Below are 20,646 nucleotides of genomic sequence, written 5' to 3' on the forward strand. Positions count from 1 at the left end.
GATACTAGCATGCACAGCTCCTGAAATGATACAGTTGGCTGCTGAGAGCAGACTAGAGCATTCAGAAGAGACTAAACCCCTAAGCAGCCTACAGCAACCTTTTTGGCAAGAGGAACACAATGTTCCTATTGCAGAGTTGACCTAAATTCAGGAAAGAGCTTACTGATGTAGGCACGCTTAAATCTGCAGCCAGCTGGGTCATCATTGGGTAGGGAAGGGGTTTCTTCCTTCTCCAATTTTACAGAGTCAGCCCGAGCAGCTCTTTAAGAGCCCAACACTGAGGCTAGTTCCAATGGTGTTCTGAATTTGTGTAATCAGGCTCTGCTTAACCACAACTTCTGCCCGGATCTGTTCCCAGAACTAATCAACACAAAGAAACAACTGCGTGTCAGACAAGATCTGACCTGGATCCCTCTGAAATCTTGTCCACAGGATACTAGTACTGCTGGAGTGGAACAGTGAAGTCCTTTTGTCTTGTAAGAGAAGTCCTAGAAAAGTGGAAAGTAGTATGGGGAGCAGATTGAGGCCACGGGAAATGGGACGCATTTCCTGAACACAGAGCAGTAACTGGTTGGTGTTAGACGCCATCTTCCACTCCCACAGCTGCCAAAGAGCTCTAGTTCACAAATCTGAATGGATCCTGCCTGCTCAAAGCACTTCATCAGCTCCCTTTCATCCATACATAAAACCCAAAACCTCTGCATAACACACAGGCCATTTATGATCAGGCCCATCTCTTTCCAGCCTCCTTTCCTATAGCTTTCCAGCCCTACTTGACAACTGAGCCATGCTGAACCGACTTCAGGTCCCAGAGCAAGTCCGGCCCAGCTCTGGAGGGGTGCATCTGTATACCCTCCTGCCTCTGTGAGAAACTCCTCCCCTCCTCGTCTGCAGAGCGCATTTCTGTCCCTCCTCTGAGCCTCAGCCCAGCTCTGACCTCCTCTGTGAAACCTCCCTCTGCTCTTCCCGGCATCCCCCCCGCACCCCATGCTCTATGCACCTTTCTGCACTAAAGCAATCATCCCACCATCTGGACCCACTCTAGATGCTGGTGGTTTTATTTCTCACTGGATCGTGAGCTCCTCAAGGGCAGTGATGAAGTATGGTCCCTCACCATAACCCACTCTACATAAGCACAAGGCTTATCTTCTGGAATGTGCTCAAAATGTTGGCTGAAGTAGTGAATGAACTCCATTTGCATTTTAGCTCTGTGTCTAAACCAAAGAAAATCACACTTGTCTTCTCAGAACAGGGAACATATTCAAATACCAAGAACTGCAGTTCCTGGTAAGACCTTTGAGAAAATGACGTTACCAACAGCAGCAACTGGAAACTCAGCAGAATGCTTAAGTGCTAAAAACAGAGTGAAACGGGCCAAGACTTGAACAGTCACGGTTTAGGGGACCTGAAGGGGTAGAGGTGGGGGAGATTCCTGACTGTCTAAAGTTTAAGAATCACACACACACAAAAATAAAATAAATAAAGTTTAAGAATCACAAACAACTTCTTTCGTAAGAATTACATATATTTACATTGTGGATCTGAAATACATTTTCACAGGAGTTGCTGCTCAAATCCAAAGACTACCCAATCTGGAAACCTCCCCCAACTGTTAAAACCAGCACTTCAGATAGGAGATAAGCTGTTTCCAGCTGGAGTGGCTTTGGAAAGCCTGCTCTAAAATGAAGTCATCTTGTTCTCGTCACTGTCCTTCCCCCCAGCCTTCCTTCTGGGACCAACCCCCATCCTGTGACTCCCAAAGGAGGCTGCCCTCTCTAGTTCTCCATGAGGCTCCCTGGGTGCTTGGGGCTATGGGGAGGGCTCTTCAGCTTGGGCGTAGACAGGTGCTCCAACTCATAGCGTCCATTCTCAGAGGGCTTGTGTGTGATCTCCTTTATTCCCTCCTTCTGGCTCCTCTTGTGCTCAATAATCTGCTGGAGCTGGTACCCAGCATATTCTGGCTTGGCAGTCAGCGGGCCAGCTGGCACAGCTACCCCAAGAACATCTGACACCATGTAGGGGCGCAGCCAGCCCACCAGAGGAGTGCTTCCAGGGCTATAGTGGGTCTGCTTGTGGTAGAAGAGAAGCCCATCTACCTACAAGAAAGCAAGCCAGGGATCAGAATGACTTCTGGGGCCACATGTTTGTAGGAGACCTATATGCACTGGGGTAGCTCTTGTGGTCCAGATCTTTTTTTCTGGGTCACTGCCAGAAGAAAAAGAGTCTTCATTTCTCACACATGAATTTCTCTAAATGAAGAAATGGTCTAGAAAATTAAATTTTAGAAAATAAAAACATAAAAAGTACTTTCCCGTTTACAGGGTGCTTTCCTACCTACTATTTCACCCTCTTACCCACCATGGAAGTGTCTGGGAGATGGGGCTGCTCAGGCTCAGGGAGTTCTGGGGCCTCCCTCAAACACACAGTGAGTATGAAGCAGAAATTCAGCTTGAACCCAGGTCTTCTCTCCTCAAATCCCATGCACTTTCCACCACCTGGAGGTCTCTGTAGTGGAGGATGTGCTCCACACAGGGAACAAAGCAGGGGAACTGGACAAGCCCCTCCAAGATGCTGGACTGCTGAGTGCAGGGGAAACAGCCTGTCAAGAAGCCCTGCTCCCCAGCCATTGCTGGCTGCTTAAACCTCCCCCTAAATTGTCTGTGAGCTATGTTCTGGGAAACTCAGTTTTCCTCAACGGGAAGACCTCCCACAGTCCCATATTTTCTTTTCTGTGATTCAGTGACTCATCTCTAAAAAGCATTTATTGTCACTGGGGCATAAGGGTTATAAACAAAGATGGTGTTCTTACCACCTTCTTAACTGACTCCCAGAAATGAAGGCAACTCAGCCTTTGCCATTTCATCATTTGGGAAGCTGTGATCCTTTTAGCAAAATTATATCCAGTTCAAGCAAATACTTGCAGGTGACCAGGCAGAATTTTAAAGGGCATCATGGGCAAAGGAAGTCTGCTTGTAGGGTAACTGCAGGTTCTGAGGATGACAAAAGACTGCCCAGGACTGAGGAGCTTCTGGGGACGTGAGACTTTCAGCACTAAAACCAGGGAAATCCTGGGCAACCTTGGACAAGTTGGTCACCCCACTGCCATGCCACTGCTCAGCAAGCACTGCCATCCCTGGAGACCATTTGCTCTTCGGAGGAAAGAAGGATTAGGAATTCACAGCCCTGCAGTCTGTCAGTCACAGAAGCCCCAGCTGTGGCAGTCAAACAAGGGGCCTCGTTCTCTGGCTTGTAGCAGAAAGAGGCACACAAGAAGGACCTAGGAATGGAAGCCTCACCCCTCTCTGGGCCTCAGTTTCTCCATCTGTAAAATGAGGGAGTTAGATGAGCTGTCCTTTCAAGGGCCCTTACAGCTCTGGCATTCTGACTTAGCTGGCAGGGTGGCCCTGAGGCTATGAAGGGCCACGAGCACATTCTTTCCCAAGAGTCAGCTTTCAGCCCTTTTCTGATGCTTTGACACAGCAAAGTCAGAGGCTCTCTTAAGACTGTATAACCAAGTTTCTTGTGTCTTACAATAAGATCAGAGCAATAAAGACAATGGTTTTGTTACCTCAAAAGGGAAATCCATAGACAGCACCTTACACAGGCTCTCAGGGGTACAAGGGAAATTCTTTAGCCCTACAAATTTAAACTAAAACATAAATTAGAACAAAGAGTTAGTACATGTTACAAACAATATTGGTTCCAGCAACTGAAGAGCTATATCAAAGAAGAAAAGTTTTCAGTCTCATCCTCCCATACCCACTCCCCTCTACTTATCCTCTGAATTACTAGGTCAGGAGTTCTCAACCTTGCTTTATACAGAAGAACCATCTGGGAAACTCTTAAAAATTACTCATGCCCAAGCACCACCCCGAGATTCTGACTGAACTGCTCTGGGGTGGGATCCAGTCATTTTTTTTTTAAAGCTCTCCAGTTGATTCATGCAGTCAGGACTGAGAACCACTGCCCTGTGCTAGGTTTAGGGATTCTATGTTATTCTCCCAGCTCTATGACAGTTGCCCCTAATGAAGGACTGGTGAAGCCCCTTTCACACCAGCAAAAATTTTTACACAGAAGCAGTATACCAAAGTGATTAGGACTATGACAACCTCTGAGTCAGATTGCCTAGGTCTGAATCCCAGCTCTGTCAATCATTTAATCTCCATATGCCTCCATTTTCCCATCTGTAAAAAGGGATAATAAAAGTATCTACTTCATAGGATTGTTATGCAGATACAATGAGATAGTACCTGTAGCGCACACAGAACAGCATCTCAGAGAAAGTAGCACCCATGTTCCCTTTCCTCAGTGCATGTTGTTCTAGGACCTAATTGATAACATCACTGGAAGTACTGGTCCCATTTATTGTCCTGTAACTGGTTATCCAGTTGCTTTTAAAAATGCTGTAAGCAACCCAAGCAAATGCCAGTCTACAGGGCTTAACTAATAAAATGCAATGAAAATAACTGTCCCATATTTAATCAATGAGTGAATAGCGAAGACATTTGGGTTATCATCCTGGACTGTGGGACCTTGGGGAAGGCAGTCCCCTCTCTGAGCCTATATACTCATCTATAAAAAGAGGGGACTGACTAGATGAGGTCACTCTTAGATCAGATACAAAGGCAGAGGTTCTCAAAGTGTGGTCCATGGACCAGCAGTATCAGTTTCACTGGGGAACTTGTTAGAAATGCAAATTCTCAGGCTTTACCCCAGACCTACTGAATCAGAAATTCTGGGGGTGAGGCCCAGGAGTCTACATTTTACCAAGCCTCCAGAGGCTGCTGATGCATGCTACAGTTGGAGAATTCTAAATAGTGTTATTAATAAAAGCAGTTATTAGCATTTTATATCAACCACTGTTTATTGAGTGCTCACCGTAAGTATTATGCTAGAAAGACTTGTATATTTATATAATTTGGTTCTTAGAACAACCCTGTAAAGTAGGTATTATTAACCCTATTAAACAGATGAAGAAATTAAGGCCAAGTAAAGATATTAACTTAACCTGGTAATTGTTAAAGCGAAAACTGGAATCTGGATAACTGTTAAGTCCATACTTTTCCCACTATGCCATGCTGCCTCAAAAAGAAAAAAAAAAAGATAATTTCATTCATAATGATTATATTTAGATAACAGACCAATCCAAACCAATCCCCATAAAGAACTCTGCAATTCTAACACCAGGCCTTACGGGATTGAGCTTGGTTTTCTCTCCCAGTCCTTCTTCTGGTAACTTTGAATGCATCCAGTAGAATCGGAAATCAGTCTGCCAGAGAAGAGAAAGGGAAAGATTAAAAACTGTTCACCTCAAACTCTAATACGAACAAAAACACCCCATTCTAAAAAGCTACCTGATGGTCAAAAGGTACAAACTTCCAGTTATAAGATAAGTAAGTACTAGGGATGGAAAGTACAACACAATGACAATAGTTAACTCTGTTGTCTGGTATATACATGACAGTTGTTGAGAGTAGATCCTAAGAGTTCTCATGGCAAGGGAAAAAAAACACTTATTTTTTTCTTTTCTTTTCTTTTTGGTATCTATATGAGATGATGGATATTAACTAAACTTACTCAGGTAACTATTGCAAAATATATGTAAGTCAAATCATTGTGCTATACACCTTAAACTTACACAGTGTTGCATGTCAGTTAAATTTCAATAAAACTGGGGAAAAAATAGCCACCTGATTTATGAAGACCTAAGCCCTTCTCTCACCCTCATTTCCCTTAAAACATTGCCATAAGGTCAAGAAGATGTTCACAAAATCTTTGAATATTTTTTCCTTAAAATCCAATAGGATTATTAATAGTAGTAATGCCAACATTTATCACTGAAGGCCTACTATGTCTCAGGCTCCATGCTAAGGACCTTACATACATAAGCGTATTAATCCTCAACCATGCTCTGAGAATTGTATTATTATCTCCATTTTACAGGTGAGGACTCTGAGGCTCAGAGAGATTACATCACTCACCCAGGTGCAACAGAAATACTATGGGACCAGGACTCACCAACTCCAAAGCACATTATGTTAACCTCTGTTTTATTTTACCTGAGGATTAGAAACTACTTTATAGCTGTAACTTCACATAAACTACTTTATTCCAAATTACTATTGATCTAAATTACTGATACATATGCTTCTGTTGTTATTTAGGGACTTTTCTTTCTTTCTTTTTTTTAATTTCCAAAACCAAAAATAAAAAACCCACAATCTTTTCTTTATATTGTCAAAATATAGGTGGCTTTAGTTATCAAATGTGTAGGTTGTAAATGCATGTTATGAAACATCCTTCAACAGAATTAAAAGAAAATATGTTCCCGATTGAATTTTTATTTTTTAATTTTTTAAATTTTTTAAAATTAATTAATTAATTTATTTTTGGCCGCACTGGGTCTTCGTTGCTGCGCGGCCTCTCTCTTTTTTTAAAAAATAAAATTATTTATTTATTTATTTTTGGTTGCACTGGGTCTTCGTTGCTGCCCGTGGGTTTTCTCTAGTTACGACAAGCGGGGGCTACTCTTCGCTATGGTGCACGGGCTTCTCATTGCGGTGGCTTCCCTTGTTGCGGAGCACAGGCTCTAGGCGCGCAGGCTTCAGTAGTTGTGGCACGTGGGCCCAGTAGTTGTGGCTCACGGGCTCTAGAGCGCAGGCTCAGTAGTTCTGGTGCATGGGCTTAGTTGCTCCGCGGCATGTGGGATCTTCCCGGACCAGCGCTCGAACCTGTGTCCCCTGCACTGGCAGGCAGATTCTTAACACTGCGCCACCAGGGGAGTCCCTCAACTGAATTTCTGAGTTCTGAGTTTTAGGCTTGGCTCTGTGTTTGGGCAAGGTACTTAACATCTGTGGCTCTCAGCTTTCATATCTAAATGATGAGGAGTAATAACAATAGTACATACTTAACTTTTTAAGAGTTGTTGTAAGGGATTCAATGAGATCAGGCTCACAAAGTGCTTAGCAATGCAGGTCTTGGCTATTTTTTTGTTGTTGTTTTTGTTTTTTTATCTTTTGGCCACACCGTGCAGTATGTGTGAACTTAGTTCCCTGACTGGGGATTGAACCCATGCCCCCTGCATTGGAAGCACAGAGTCTTAAACTGGACTGCCAGGGAAGTCCCTTGGCTATTATTTTTTGAATGAGATGCATGCTAGAATTCTGAAGTACCAGCACCTAGCATAATTTGGAAACCTAGCTTGGGGTAATGGCTACGGAAAGAAGCAGCCTGTGGCGATAACCTGTGATTCGGACACTTGGGCCTGCATGAGGATCGCCTGGAGGTTTATTAAAACATAAGTCCCATCCCCAGAGTTTCTGATTCAATAGGTCTAAGAATTTGCATTACTAACAACTTTCTGAGGCCACACATTCAACATTCTGAGAACCACTATGATAAACTAATTGACAGGGAGCACAAAAAACCCACCACTTTAAAACTGGGACAACGATGGGGAGCATAGGAGCAGAGATGGACCCCGTGGGGTGACCTAGGCTCTCTCTGATTACTGCCTCTGTCACTCGAAAGAATCACCAATCTGAGAAAAATGTTGTGGGAAGGTGAAACTTGAGGGGAGAATATTGGGTGGGGGGGCCCCTCCTCATTTGGAAAATCTCCTTCCAGAGCTAGCCCCTCAGAGATTCGAGGCCTTATGGTCATACCAAGGAGGCCCTGACATTTTCAGGGTCAAGATGTGGTTGGTGAAGGAGTGGAGGTGACAGAAGTCTATTTGATGGTGCTTAACATTCCACCTTCTCTTCCTTGTGCCACCTGCACAAGGCAGCATCCCCTTCACCTGCAATCTTCCCTGCCAGCAAGCCTCCTACACTCTGGAGAGAGGGGAGGGGGCGGTTACAGCTTCTACAAAGTCCCAGCCTACCCCTACACTCTGTTTCTCCTTCCTCCCCTCAAGAATTGCTATGCTTCCCTTAGTTCCTCCTACCTCTTTTTATAAATGAAGCTAATTTTAACACACCCAAAGATGCAAGGAACATTAGACAATGTTCTTGATATACCACATCCTGTACACACCAAGAAGTTGGTCACGTACTAAACACACATGCTGAGCCACTTTCCTGGGAGGAGAGGAGAAAACAGGAGAAGACATGAGGGGAATATCAGTCCTTACCTGGCAGTCATAAAAAGGGTGTCCCCGCCAGCACATCACGTCCAGAACGTAGTAGGTCTGGTTCACCTCACTGTAAATGCAGTCCAGAATGGTGTAGTCTGGAGACACAAAGCAGAAAGTCAGTACAGGGTAACCCCTCCCATCAGGGTTCCCTCCACCACAATCTGGGGAGCCCCATCTTAGGGGCTTGGGAACTGAATCCAACAATCCTCAGTGCTCACAGCAAGCACCAGCACTACAGGACAAAGTTCTTCACAGCCTTTTCTGGCTACCTGGCACAGTCTAGGGGTGACCTGAGGTATGACAGCACAAGAAGGATCAAGGCAATGCCAAGTGTGAACTCTGAACCTTTAGATAAACTGGGACATTTACTCACCTTAGAGAAGCTCAAGTTTGAAGGGAAGTAATCTTCCATTTTAGTTTACAATTACTTTTTGAGTTCCTATCACAGGCACTGTGTTCTGTGGGGAATATTAACTATAAGTAATCCCTGCCTTTAAGGAAGTTACAATCCAGTTAAGGAGATAAGATGATTACAGAGGAAAGAACCAAGACCTGAATTACACAGCACAAACTAAGAAAAATGAGAGTTCCAGGAAATGCTTCATGGAAGAGATGGGATATGAACAATCTTTTGGGATCACAGGACTAAAATAACAGGGTAGAGGGGAGGTGGAAGCGCATTTCAGGCTGGAGTAAAAAAAGCCAATAGAGGGCTCAGAACAGAGGACAGGAGTAACCACCAGCGGAGCCTGGGCAGGCAGAGGTGAGAGAACGGTTCTGCCAGCTCTGCCAACTCCTCGCTGAATGACCACGGGCAAACCTTCGTGACCTTAGTCTCCTCGGCTGGGCCCAGGGGGGAGGAAGAAGCTAAGATTAGGACACTGAGAAAGGAGAAAAGGGAATTCGGCAGGAAGCCCCAGCAACAGCTTCTGTACATTACACTTGGCCTTCTGGGGGTCCTTTCCCCAGAAAACTGCACCTGTCATCTTGTGATGGAAGTCCATGGGAAAGGTGCATTGACTTTAATTTAGGGGTTTATTGCCCAGCAGGCCTCACAAGTTGCAACTATTCTGCTACTGAGGAGGCCTGACCTTGAGGGAGAGCCCAGTGGGCAGGATATTACCTGTGCGCAGTTTCAAAGGTATGCTTTTAAAGTGGGTCTTTAAAACAACTAACTAAGCAACTAACCAAGCACTGATTATAAAAGTTAATAAAGAGACAATTGTATGTAGGTACCTTTTGTTGTTGCTGAGTTTCGCCTGTTGCCTCCTGGCAGAAGGGAAGAAAACCTGTTGACGCAGTAGCCACTCTTGGTGTAGGCACTGGTAGAACCCTGTGTGGACAATTACCATTCTTGTCAGGCATCAAGGTCTCCTCACCCTCTTGCTTCCACATTCTGCAGGGGTGCCATCAGCCCAAAGGTGGCTCTCATCAAATCCCTCCTGCAGGAAAGCGTTTCAATCCCCATGGCAGGGACAGCTGCTGTGGCAGATAAGGAACACAGAGTGTGCAGAGAACCCCTCCTGCTACAGGCCAGGCATGCTGGCGCAGGGGGCAGGAGCAGCTACTCACCCTGGCGGCCACAATAAGGGCTCTTTTTCCAACAGGGCACACGACCACAATCCATTCCTGACCCAAATCTGAAGGGACGTCAATTAACCACTCTGAGAGCATTAACTGGGAACACAAAAAATGGTGTTAAAAATCAACAGGGCTGTGCTGCTCCCATGTTTACAATGACAAAGAATTCATGTCCTATATATATAATAAAAATACAAGAATGAGAACAGAAAAGGGTGACAGTGGGACCTCCACCCCACTAGCTCTTAGTAGTCAACTCGTCTCCTGCTCCCCGTGAACTTCAACTTCTCACCTTCATTATCTGCATCCATAGCCATTCTTACTACTTCACCTCCTGTATGGGGGGATAGGACCCTCTATTTTTCCTTACTTTGTCCACCCACTTACCATTATCACAACCATTATGTTCCAGGGGCTATACCTCAGAGATGAATCAAGTCCCTGACCTTGAGATGCTCTAAACTAGATCATTTCCCAAACTAGTGACCCAAATACTATACTAAAGGATGTTAGGAAAAGGATGTTACCTTAAATTAAAAAAAAAAAAAGGGCTGTGGTGAAATGAATTTGAAAAAATTTACTCTTCCATTCATCACTGGTCCCTCCCATCTATACAAAGACTTTGGCCTATCAATTAATCCTTCCCACTGAATCGCTCATCTCTCCCATCTCTCCTTCCCCTTAGGCTACAAAATACTCAACCCCTAATCCTCAAAACCAAGGCAAAAATGAAAACCTTTTATCACTCTACATTTCTATTAAGATGTTCCACGTTCTCTCTTTTTTTAACTACTTCGTATTTCTTGCTGCTGCCTTCCCACCCACTCTGACACCCGCAGTCCAGATTTGCTACCTCACAGCCCCACTTGACCTCCTTGCAGCCAAGTACCTCTATTCCCTCACCTCCCCCTCCTTCCTCTACTCCTGGTGTAATGCTGCCAGTCACATCCTCCTCCTTGACACATGCTCCCTTGGCCCCATGACACAGTACTTTTCTGTTTTTCCTCCAAACATTCCTCCACACACTCCCCCAAAACGTAGATAATCTTCAGGGGGCTGTTTTAGGTCCCCCTTCTCTTTTCTCTTAGATGCTGTCCCCCTGTGGGGGTGGAATTCATCTACTTCACTTGTCATTTCTAAGATGATGCCTCCTTTTTTTTTTTTTGGCTGCGTTGGGTCTTTGTTGCTATGTGTGGGCTTTCTCTAGTTGTGGCGAGCGGGGGCTACTCTTCCTTGCGGTGCGCGGGCTTCTCATTGCATTGGCTTCTCTTGTTGCGGAGCATGGGCTCTAGGTGCGCAGGCTTCAGTAGTTGTGGCACACGGGCTCAGTAGTTGTGGCACACGGGCTTGGTTGCTCCACGGCATGTGGGATCTTCCTTGACCAGGGCTCGAACCTGTGTCCCCTGCATGGGCAGGCAGGTTCTTAGCCACTGCGCCAGCAGGGAAGTCCCCTAATTCTCTTCTTTTTCATCTCCAGACTTCTTTCCTTTCCTCCAAACCTATATTTCCAGCTGTCCACTTGCTATCTCCTTCTCTGTTGGTCCTCTCTGTACCTTAAACTCAGCATAGCCAAAACAGAATTCACTGGCTTCTATTGCCCAAGTACTTCCCATCCCTGAAACACCCATCATTCCCCTTCTGCATTCTGTGCCCTGTTAATATCATCACCTTCGTCTCTGTTATTCAATCTTAAACCCAAGGCATAATCAACAGTCCCTTAAAGAGTAATAGTAATACAACACCAAAAGCACAAATGACGAAACAAAAGATAGATAAATTAGACTACATCAAAATGTAAAACCTCTGTGCTGCCAAAAACATCATCAAGAAAGTGAAAAGACAACCCACAGAATGAGAAATATTTGCAAATCATGTATCTCATAAGGAACTTGTATCTAGAATATATAAAGAACTCAATAATAAAAGACAAATAACCCAATTTTTAAACGGGCAAAGGATTTGAATAGACATTTCTCCAAAGATATATGAATGGCTAATAAACACATGAAAAGAAGCTCAATATCATTAGTTACTAGGGAAATGCAAATCAAAACCATGAAACACCACTTCACACCCACTAGGATGGTTATATTCAAAAGGACGGACAATAACGAGTATTGGCAAAGATGTGGAGAAACAAACCCTCAAACATTGCTGGTGGGAATGTAAAATGGTGTAGTCAATCTGAAAAATAGTCTGGTAGTTCCAGAGTTATCATATGGCCTAGTAACTCCACTCCCAGGTATATACCCAAGAGAAATGAAAACATATGTCCATGCCAAAACATGTAAATAAATGTTCATAGCAGCAATATTCATAATAGCCCCAAAGTGGAAACAACTCAAAAGGCCATCAACTGATGAATGGATAAACAAAATGTGGTATATCTATCTATACAACAGAATATTATTTGAAAAGAAATGAAAAGGAATGAAGTTCTAACACATGCTACAACATAAATGAATCTTGAAAACCTTTTGCTAAGTGAAAGAAGCCAGAAGCAAAAGGATGTATCTCATATGATTCCATTTATACGAAATGTCCAAAATAGGCAAATCCATAGAGACAGAAAGTAGATCAGTGATTGCTAGGGCCTGGAGGGAAGGGGAAATGGGGAGTGACTGCTAATGGGTGTGAAAATATTCTAGAATTAGATACTGGTGATGGTTGCACAGCTCTGTGAATTACTACAAAAATACTGAATTGTACCCTGTAAATGGGTGAATTGTATGGTATGTGAATTATATCTTAATATGGCTGTTTAAAAAAATAGCAGTAGCAACTAATACTGTGGGGCATTCATTATGGGCTCTGGGCTAGGTATTTAAGGTACACTATTTCATTTAATCCTTCTAACAATCCTATGAGACAGGTACTATTACGATGTCCCATTTTACAGATAAGAAACTAGAGACTTAGACTGGTTAAGTAACTTGCCCACGGTCAACACAGAGCCTGACTTTGAGGTCAGTCTATGCGACCTGAGCTTAAACCCTTATCCGCTTCTCATATTGCCTCTCCTAGCCATAAATTCTGTTCATTCCACCTGGCAACATCTCTCATACTCATGACCTGTTTTCCTTCCCACTTTCACTGCCCTTAGCACTCATTAGATCTTTTAGCAAACCTAAGCCCCCTACCACAGTCTCTCTCTTCCAGGCCTTCCTACACTGATGTGGTAGTCATCACATGAAGTCCCACCTCTGCCCCTGGCTCAAAAAGTCTCGGTGGTTCCTCACAATCTAGACCCAGAGTCTAAAACCCTGTACATATTTCTGCTATACTCCTCCCCCAACCCTATGTTGCTCCATCCTCACACACCCTCTGCACACCCCTCCTGAACACATCATATATTCTTCTCCCACCTCTGGGCTCTTGCTCAGCCTGATCCTGCTGCCTGGAATGCCCTGAAATGCTCTGTACCTCCGCCTGTCCTACCCATGTTTCCAAACTGCCTCCTCTTTCATTAACCTTTTCCTGACTTCACAACCCTGCTTCCTTCTCTGTGGGAAGTTAATTTCACTTTTTTATTGCAAAAACCATAATCTACACTTATTAGAGGGGTGCATGGGCTATTTCTGGCCCATGTCTATCTTTCCCTGAGAATAGCCTAGCTTAACATAGAACAAGGCCTTCAACAATGCTTGCTCGGGGGGGACTTTCCTGGTGATCCAGTGGCTAAGACTCCACACTCCCAATGCAGGGGGTCCAGGGTTCGATCCCTGGTCAGGGAACTAGATCCTGCATGCCACAACTAAAGATCCCACATGCAGCAACAAAGATCCTGCGTACCGCAACTGAGACCCGGCGCAGACAGATAGATAGATAAATAAATATTTTTTAAAAACCCCAACATTCTATTTTAAACAAAAACAAAACAAAACAATGCTTGCTCGGGACTTCCATGGTGGTGCAGTAGTTAAGACTCTGCGCTTCCACTGCAGAGGGCATTGGTTCGATCCCTGGTCAGGGAACTAAGATACCGCATGCTGTGCAGCATGGCCAAAAAATTTAAAAAAGAAAAACAAAAAAAAAAACAATGTTTGCTCAACAGAACTAAACTGTACTTTGTCATAGAAGATGTCTGTGCTATATTTGAGGCAGAGAAAGAGGATGGGAGTGTGTGCACCCAGGAACCATATTCTTAAGGTGGGAGAGGATTCTGAAGTGACAAGACACTTGGGTTATAGAGGTAAGTATACAACAGCAGGGTAGACCCCCAGCCCCACTCAGATACATGCCCTGCCTTCTGGAGAATAACTGGATTGCCTAGAGCACTAGACAGTCTCCATGCCTGCTTCACCTATGGCGCCACAAGCCACACTGGTTTCCTCTCTGGAATCAACAGGGCACTTAGTCAAGTTTGTTATAGTGATCTGTTGTTTCATGGTCTCAACCTCACCTAGGCCAACTGGCTGGCCTGGGGTGGCTGGGCAGGCTCCCAGTATTCAAGGACGTCCAAGCTCCTACCACCTGAGTGTGAAGACCCAAGGCTGGCATGTTAGTCCACCACTTGGGAAAGACTACCAGCTTGGGAGGTGGGGTGGGGGACAGTGCTGGGCTGGGCAGGCCTGATCCAAAACAGCTGTATAATAACTAGTAAAGAATGGCGTCCACTAGCATATCAGTAGCTCAGGGACTTTTTGCAGCAGGGCGGAAGCCTCTGCTAACAGCATGGGGTAATGATTCCCAAACCCACTACCCAGACTCTATCAGTGACCCCCCATCAGCTCACAAAACTGTAAGTCATCTCTTTTCATCTCATAACTTTTATGTACATCAGCACTTTCGTTGTAGATCCTATTCCTTCTTCCTGCCTCATCCTCCTCTTTAGGGCAAGTAAAGAGCTTTGACTGCACAGTAAAGGGAGCAGGACCAGCTGCGCCTAATCTCCTCTGGACCACTCACTTGATTAGCATAGAGTTTTGGTAACTTCTTGCCAGTGTCAATGTCCATTTCCTCATCATCTTTCTTTTCTTCTTCTTCCTCACTCTCCGTCCCCGTCCAGTCATCTTCAGCCAGTCTTCTGGCATGGTTCACATAATCCAGCCGCTTTCTGGGAAAAGAAAAGGCATAAGGACAGGTCTTTACATCTTATAGGAAGACACCCTGCAATGTGACAGATGTAATTCGAAGTCTCCAAATTCAAGAGCAACTTGGGAATTGTGGTGGGGGTAAGAGATGACAGAATTTCCTTTGTAAGCCGTAACTAGTGACCACCTCCTCACAGATCCTAAATAGGAAACCCCCTCTGAACACACTCGGCTTTCCTCAGCTTCCTAAGAATAGGCAAGGTACAATATTTAAAGGAATTCTCAGGGTTCGCTAGTGGCTGATCCTACTCCCACCCACCCCACCCTAGACTCCCATCTCCACCCCAGGTGAGAGCTGACACTTCCCTGCCTGGCAGATACACCATCTGAAGGCTCCCAGGGATTGCAGAGAGGAAACACCGAGATGCAGTGAGAAGTTTGAGACAAGGACAGCTTCTGGGACTTTCTGAGGAACAGCCAGACCTTTCTGCAGTTCCTAACTTTCAAAAAAGTCCACTTAGAAAAAACTAAGGAAATCTGAGTAAAGAAGTATGGATTTTAGTTAATAATAATGTATCAATATTTGTTCATTAGTTGTAACAAGTGTACTATAATATAAGATGTTGGGAATTCCCTAGTGGTCCAGTGGTTAGGACTCGGCACTTTCACTGCCGTGGGCCCAGGTTCAATCCCTGGTCGGGGAACTAAGATCCTGCAAGCTGCTCAGCGTGGCCAAAAAAAAAAAAAAAAAAAAAAAAAGAGAGAGGAACTTGACATCTAGAAGACAGATTTGGGAGGGAGACTTTTCACCACATACTTTTTAAAAAAATATTTATTTATTTTTGGCTGCGTTGGGTCTTCGTTGCTGCATGAGGGCTTTCTCTGGTTGTGGTGAGCGGGGGCTACTCTTCGTTGTGGTGCGTGGGCTTCTCATTGTGGTGGCTTTTCTCGTTGCGGAACACAGGCTCTAGGCACACGGCCTTCAGTAGCTGTGGCACACAGGCTTAGCTGCTCCGCAGCATGTGGGATCTTCCCGGACCAGGGCTCGAACCCATGTCCCCTGCATTGGCAGGCGGATTCTTAACCACTGCACCACCAGGGAAGTCCCTTCTCCATATACTTCTTTTTTTTTTTTTTTTTTTTTTTATAATGAGAGCCTCTGGGAACTACAGTTTTGTCTTTTTTTTTTTTTTTTTTTAATTGTTTATGGCTGTGTTGGGTCTTCGTTTCTGTGCGAGGGCTTTCTCTAGTTGCGGCAAGTGGGGGCCACTCCTCATTGCGGTGTGCGGGCCTCTCATTATCGTGGCCTCTCTTGTTGCGGAGCACAGGCTCCAGACGCGCAGGCTCAGTAATTGTGGCTCACGGGCCTAGTTGCTCCACGGCATGTGGGATCTTCCCAGACCAGGGCTCGAACCCGTGTCCCCTGCATTAGCAGGCAGATTCTCAACCACTGCGCCACCAGGGAAGCCTCCATATACTCTTTTATGTATTGTGAATTTTGAACCATACGAACATATTACCTATTCTGAATTAATCACAATTTTTAAAAACTGGGGGTCGGGGGAATGGGAGATCTGAGAATATAATCTGCAAGCAACCCAGAGGCCACAGGGAACCATCTCTGCTAAACACAACTAGTGATGAAGCAGTGGGCAAAATGCAGCTGTTGATAGTTCCTCCTAATCCTTAATTCCTTACCCAGAACAGGCCTGTGTTGCACTGAGAATAAAAGGATAGGCCCTGCCTTCAGAGCGGCCCAGCCTCAAACACTCCTATCCTGCAATCAATCTCTCTTTCCCTGTTTGCTCATCTTGGTATTGAGACCGAAGTGTATGGAAGACATTTCCTCAGATTCCCTGTGGAATCATTTGTCTTGAATTCCCAAGGGCTCCACAGAAACATCTGGACTGAAGGAAGACAGGAAGCCCACACCAAAGCCAGGAGTCAGACTGCAGGAGAAGCCACACAGGGAATGTGGGGAGTGGAAGTATGGGAGTGGCTTTCACAAGTCCCTAAACTACAAAGCTCAGTACTGCTGCCAGGAAAAAAGAAAAGAAAAATTTAACCAAAGAGTTGAGCTTTTGCTTTCAAACTTCGGTCTCTCCCTACTCCCTCATTTTTCCCAAGCTCTGGGTGTAAAGGATGTCTACCTCTGCCAGGTTTTACCCCTCCCAACCTTGTGGGCAAGAAGAACAACCTACAAAGGGTCCACTTTGAAGGTGGCTCTGTGGAGACAAGCCTAGAGCCTCCTGAATGGTTCACAGCTCCCAGCCTACAGAGAGAAGCCAAGGAGTTAAAGTATCCCTTACGATTTCTGCAGTTCCAGTAACCGGCGGCGCCGCTCACTCTGCTCCAAGGAACTGTACTTGGACTTGTACTGGGACAGGCGGGGGTGTGGGGCAGCTGCGCTGTTCAGATCTTGAGACACAGAAAAGCTACTAGCCAGGGCTTGACTCAGCTCTTCCATCTTCCCTACAAAGGAAAACATCAGAAAATTGTTCAATCGTTTCGTATCACCTTTCGGGTACAGGCAGTTATGGTGTAACATGATGGCTACATTCCTAAAAAACCTCACTTAATCCAAAATCACAATTATTTCTATGGGAAAAAAAAGAAGTTAAAGGGTAAGTGAGTTACATATGAGCAGTAATGTTTTTCTCACAGATATTTTAATAATGAGCATTTTGACAGCTCTGAGTGTATAAACTTCAACATCAATCAAATTCACCTTGTGATTGAATCTAACTTTTACTCTTTGTCATCATTCACCAGGGACCCTGTCATTAATTCCTTCTTATTATCATTGACATGCAGTGATGTGATCAAGTATCTAATTTTTTCCTGAATAGTTCTAAAAAGCTGTTACTCAATAACTAATGTAATTTTCTTTTTTAACATTTTTTTTTTTTAATGTAGGGCCTCCCTGGTGGCACAGTGGTTAAGAATCCACCTGCCAATGCAGGGGACACGGGTTCAAGCCCTGGTCCGGGAAGATCCCACGTGCCGCGGAGCAACTAAGCCCATGCACCACAACTACTGAGCCTGCGCTTTAGTGCCCGCGAGCCACAACTACTGAAGCCCGCACGCCTGGAGCCCGTGCTCTGCAACAAGAGAAGCCACCGCAGTGAGAAGCCCGCGCACAAGGAAGAGTAGCCCCCGCTCACCGCAACTAGAGAAAGCCCGCACACAGCAACGAAGATCCAAGGCAGCCAAAAATAAATAAATAAATAAATAAATAAAATATGTAATTTTCTGATGCAAGTTTTATCTGATTGGCTGTTTAGTTCTCCAATAAATGCCAACTCACATCAAGAAAATTTAGCTCCAGGAGAAGTACTGGTTCTGGAGCCCAAGGAGGAGGACAAGAGGAGCCAAAAACCCAAACCTGGCAGTTATTTTCTTGCTTTATAGTTTGTTTATTTTCTTGTTTGGGGTGGGCAGAAGGAAGGTTTCAGGGTTACCTATGCAGAACTCATTTCGAAAAGAGCTAGAATATGGAAGGCTGCCTCCCAGTTAACACCAGCTGCTCTAGAAAATGTGAAGGACGGACATGTGGTACATTTGGGAGACAGAGAGTAAATCATATTGGAGACAGACTACCAAGGGCCACCCTGAAGAATTGGAGTGGAGAGAAAGATGTGAATTCACACTTCACTCACCCTTCCGTGAATGAAGGTATGAGGTAGCACAGGAGCTTACCCAAGGATTAAATGTGCACCTCAAGGAATTCCCTGGCAGTCCATTGGTTAGGACTCTGTACTTTCACTGCCAAGGGCCCAGGTTCAATCCCTGGTGGGGGAACTAAGACCCCATAAGCCACCACAGCCGGAAGAAAAAAAATAATTAATTAAAAAAAAAAAAGTGTGCCTCAGACTGCAAGAAAATAGGAACATTTGGGAGAAATTTGACTCACACACCTGGGCTGGCCCAACCCTTCAAGTTCTAGTATAAACCAGAGGGCACCACCAGTGCTTAAACTCCACCCCAGTCCAGGTCCCAATGGTCTGACCCTCAAAACCAACAGGTTCATTGCAGAGCCTCCACAGTTAAAAATACAACTCTATGGGCCTCTATTTGGCAAAGAGTTATTTTCCATTGCACACTTGAATTCAGATTTTACGGCATTAAACTTTTTTTTTTTTTTTAACGCCCATACCATGCGGCTTTCGGGATATTAGTTCCCAGACCAGGGATCGAGCCCCCAGAGTGAAAGCGCCGAGTCCTAACCACTGGACCACCAGGGAATTTCCTAGATTTCTTTTTTCTAATTTGAAAGGTACTTTTTTGTTTGTGTGGTTAAAAACGCATGACATAAAATTTACCACTTAACCATTTTTAAATGTACAGTCCAAACGTGTTAATTACATTCACATTGTTGTGCAAGCAATTTCCAGAACTCTATTATTCTTGCAAAATGGAACCTTTATACCCATTAAACACGAAAAAAACAAAAACAAAAAACCCACCTTTTTAAAACTTAAGATTAACATATTATCAGTGTGGATTTGAGATGTGTCTTAACATGTATGTTATGCAACCTGGGTGGCCATTCATAGTTGAGGCTGGGTGATGAGTACTAGGATCCTAAATGGTATGCTATTTTCTGTATTTTTCTGTCCTTTTGTGTAAGTTTGAACACTTCCATAATAAAATTTTTAAAAAATTCATTATGTCTTCAGCTTACCAAAGTAATGACCCAATCTAAAATACATTTATTAGGCCTCATCATGCTTTATCTCGGTGTGGGTTCATGCTCTGCCAAGAAGCATAAAATCCTTCTTAAAATTGATGCCTTGGATACTGGGGCGGCTGCCTGTACCTCCCTTTATGGCTGTCCTTGGCTGGCTCCTGCTCTTTCAACCCATTCTTCGGAGGATGATGACTCCAAGGGTTCTGACCTGGCGGTCTCATCCTCCACCTGTATCCACCCTCTAACTCCCAATTTCCGACCCACCCAGGCCCCTCCCCCGAGCTCCAGACCCCAACTGTCCCCCGCTACGGCCTCTTCCTCCTCTCCCTCCTCCTCCCTCTGCGGGGGCGCCCCGCCTCGAATCCCCCAGCCAGGATCTAGGCCTCCTCGGCGTCTCCCACCGGGCTTCAGTTCGGCCGGGGGAACTGAACTCCACTCGGCCGCCCTCCCCGCCACAGCCGCGCACAGCTTTTCTCTATGGATGGGGTCATCAAGGCCTTGCATGATTCGCCCCTCCCCCACAAAGAAAATCCCAGAGGGGTCCTGGCCCGACAGCCTGGAACTGAAGAGTGGAAGCGCGCCCAAGGAGAGGCCCCGGCGTCGCTCTGCCCCTCCAGGTCATGTCTCGGGAAGCCGGGAGTGTGCAGCTGGCCACAGAGAGTTACAGTCGGGCGCCCAGGGGCAGTTGGGGAGCCGGCGGAGCCCAGGCTAGAACCGAGGACTCACCAGACCGAGGTGACAATTCCACGCGCAGCCGCCAACGCCGCCGCCGGGGACCGACCAATCAGCTGCCTTGAGAGAGCCGGCCCCGCCCCCTTGGCCGCCGCCGCGCCGCCGGGCTCACCCACCTAGCGCGGGGAGTTTCCGGCTCCTCCGGACGTGGAGAACGCCGGGAGTTCTTCCGCGGTTCTGTCACGGACCTGCGGTTACTTCCGCCCTCAACTACCGGGGTTATTCCAGTCCGCCTGGGCGGGGGTCCTCCTTCTGCTTTTGTGTTGCTACCCTCCTGCAAGGTGACTTGGCCGGGCCGAAGCCTCACTGCTGGGCACAAGCTTCTCCGGGTTACTTTCGCCAATAGCTGGAACCCCGACCTCGTGGCCGGGCGTTCAAGGCCCTCCAGGACCTGGGTCCTGCCGCCTCCGGACCAACAGTGCGCTCCCTCTCCCGTGCCCATGCTTTATACGGGAAAGCGTTGCCCGAATGACTCC

The 20,646-nt window shown here is 45.6% G+C and overlaps 1 protein-coding gene across 3 annotated transcripts; it reads right to left on the bottom strand.

Moving 5' to 3' along the window:
- Window positions 1-1,504: 1,504 nt before the first annotated feature.
- On the bottom strand, window positions 1,505-20,246 carry SNUPN (snurportin 1). 3 transcript variants are annotated; one of them, XM_068556062.1, is made up of 9 exons: window positions 20,165-20,246; window positions 17,058-17,220; window positions 14,624-14,771; window positions 9,707-9,811; window positions 9,371-9,467; window positions 8,132-8,229; window positions 5,195-5,269; window positions 3,569-3,649; window positions 1,505-2,096 (listed from the first exon to the last, which is right to left on the bottom strand). In XM_068556062.1, the coding sequence occupies exons 2-9, from the start codon at window positions 17,213-17,215 to the stop codon at window positions 1,776-1,778; spliced, it is 1,083 nt and encodes a 360-aa protein (XP_068412163.1). In that variant the 5' UTR covers window positions 17,216-17,220; window positions 20,165-20,246; the 3' UTR covers window positions 1,505-1,775. The 3 variants fall into 3 exon arrangements, with proteins under 3 accessions (XP_068412163.1, XP_068412167.1, XP_068412161.1); XM_068556066.1 differs by lacking the exon at window positions 20,165-20,246 and adding an exon at window positions 19,992-20,147; XM_068556060.1 differs by lacking the exon at window positions 20,165-20,246 and adding an exon at window positions 19,433-19,691.
- Between the last annotated feature and the right edge of the window lie 400 nt (window positions 20,247-20,646).

This window comes from Eschrichtius robustus, chromosome 1 (genome assembly GCF_028021215.1).
Source record: "Eschrichtius robustus isolate mEscRob2 chromosome 1, mEscRob2.pri, whole genome shotgun sequence".
In the NCBI taxonomy this organism is placed as follows: domain Eukaryota; kingdom Metazoa; phylum Chordata; class Mammalia; order Artiodactyla; family Eschrichtiidae; genus Eschrichtius; species Eschrichtius robustus.

Excerpts from the sequence above, each read along its gene's own strand:
- SNUPN (XM_068556060.1), bottom strand. The coding sequence starts at position 19,460 with ATGTATTTTAGATTGGGTCATTACTTTG. Across the intron at positions 9,812-14,623 it reads CAAAACTCTATGCTAATCAA|TTAATGCTCTCAGAGTGGTT; the intron begins GTGAGTGGTCCA and ends TTGTGTTCCCAG. Across the intron at positions 5,270-8,131 it reads ACCCTTTTTATGACTGCCAG|ACTGATTTCCGATTCTACTG; the intron begins GTAAGGACTGAT and ends CTTCTCTGGCAG.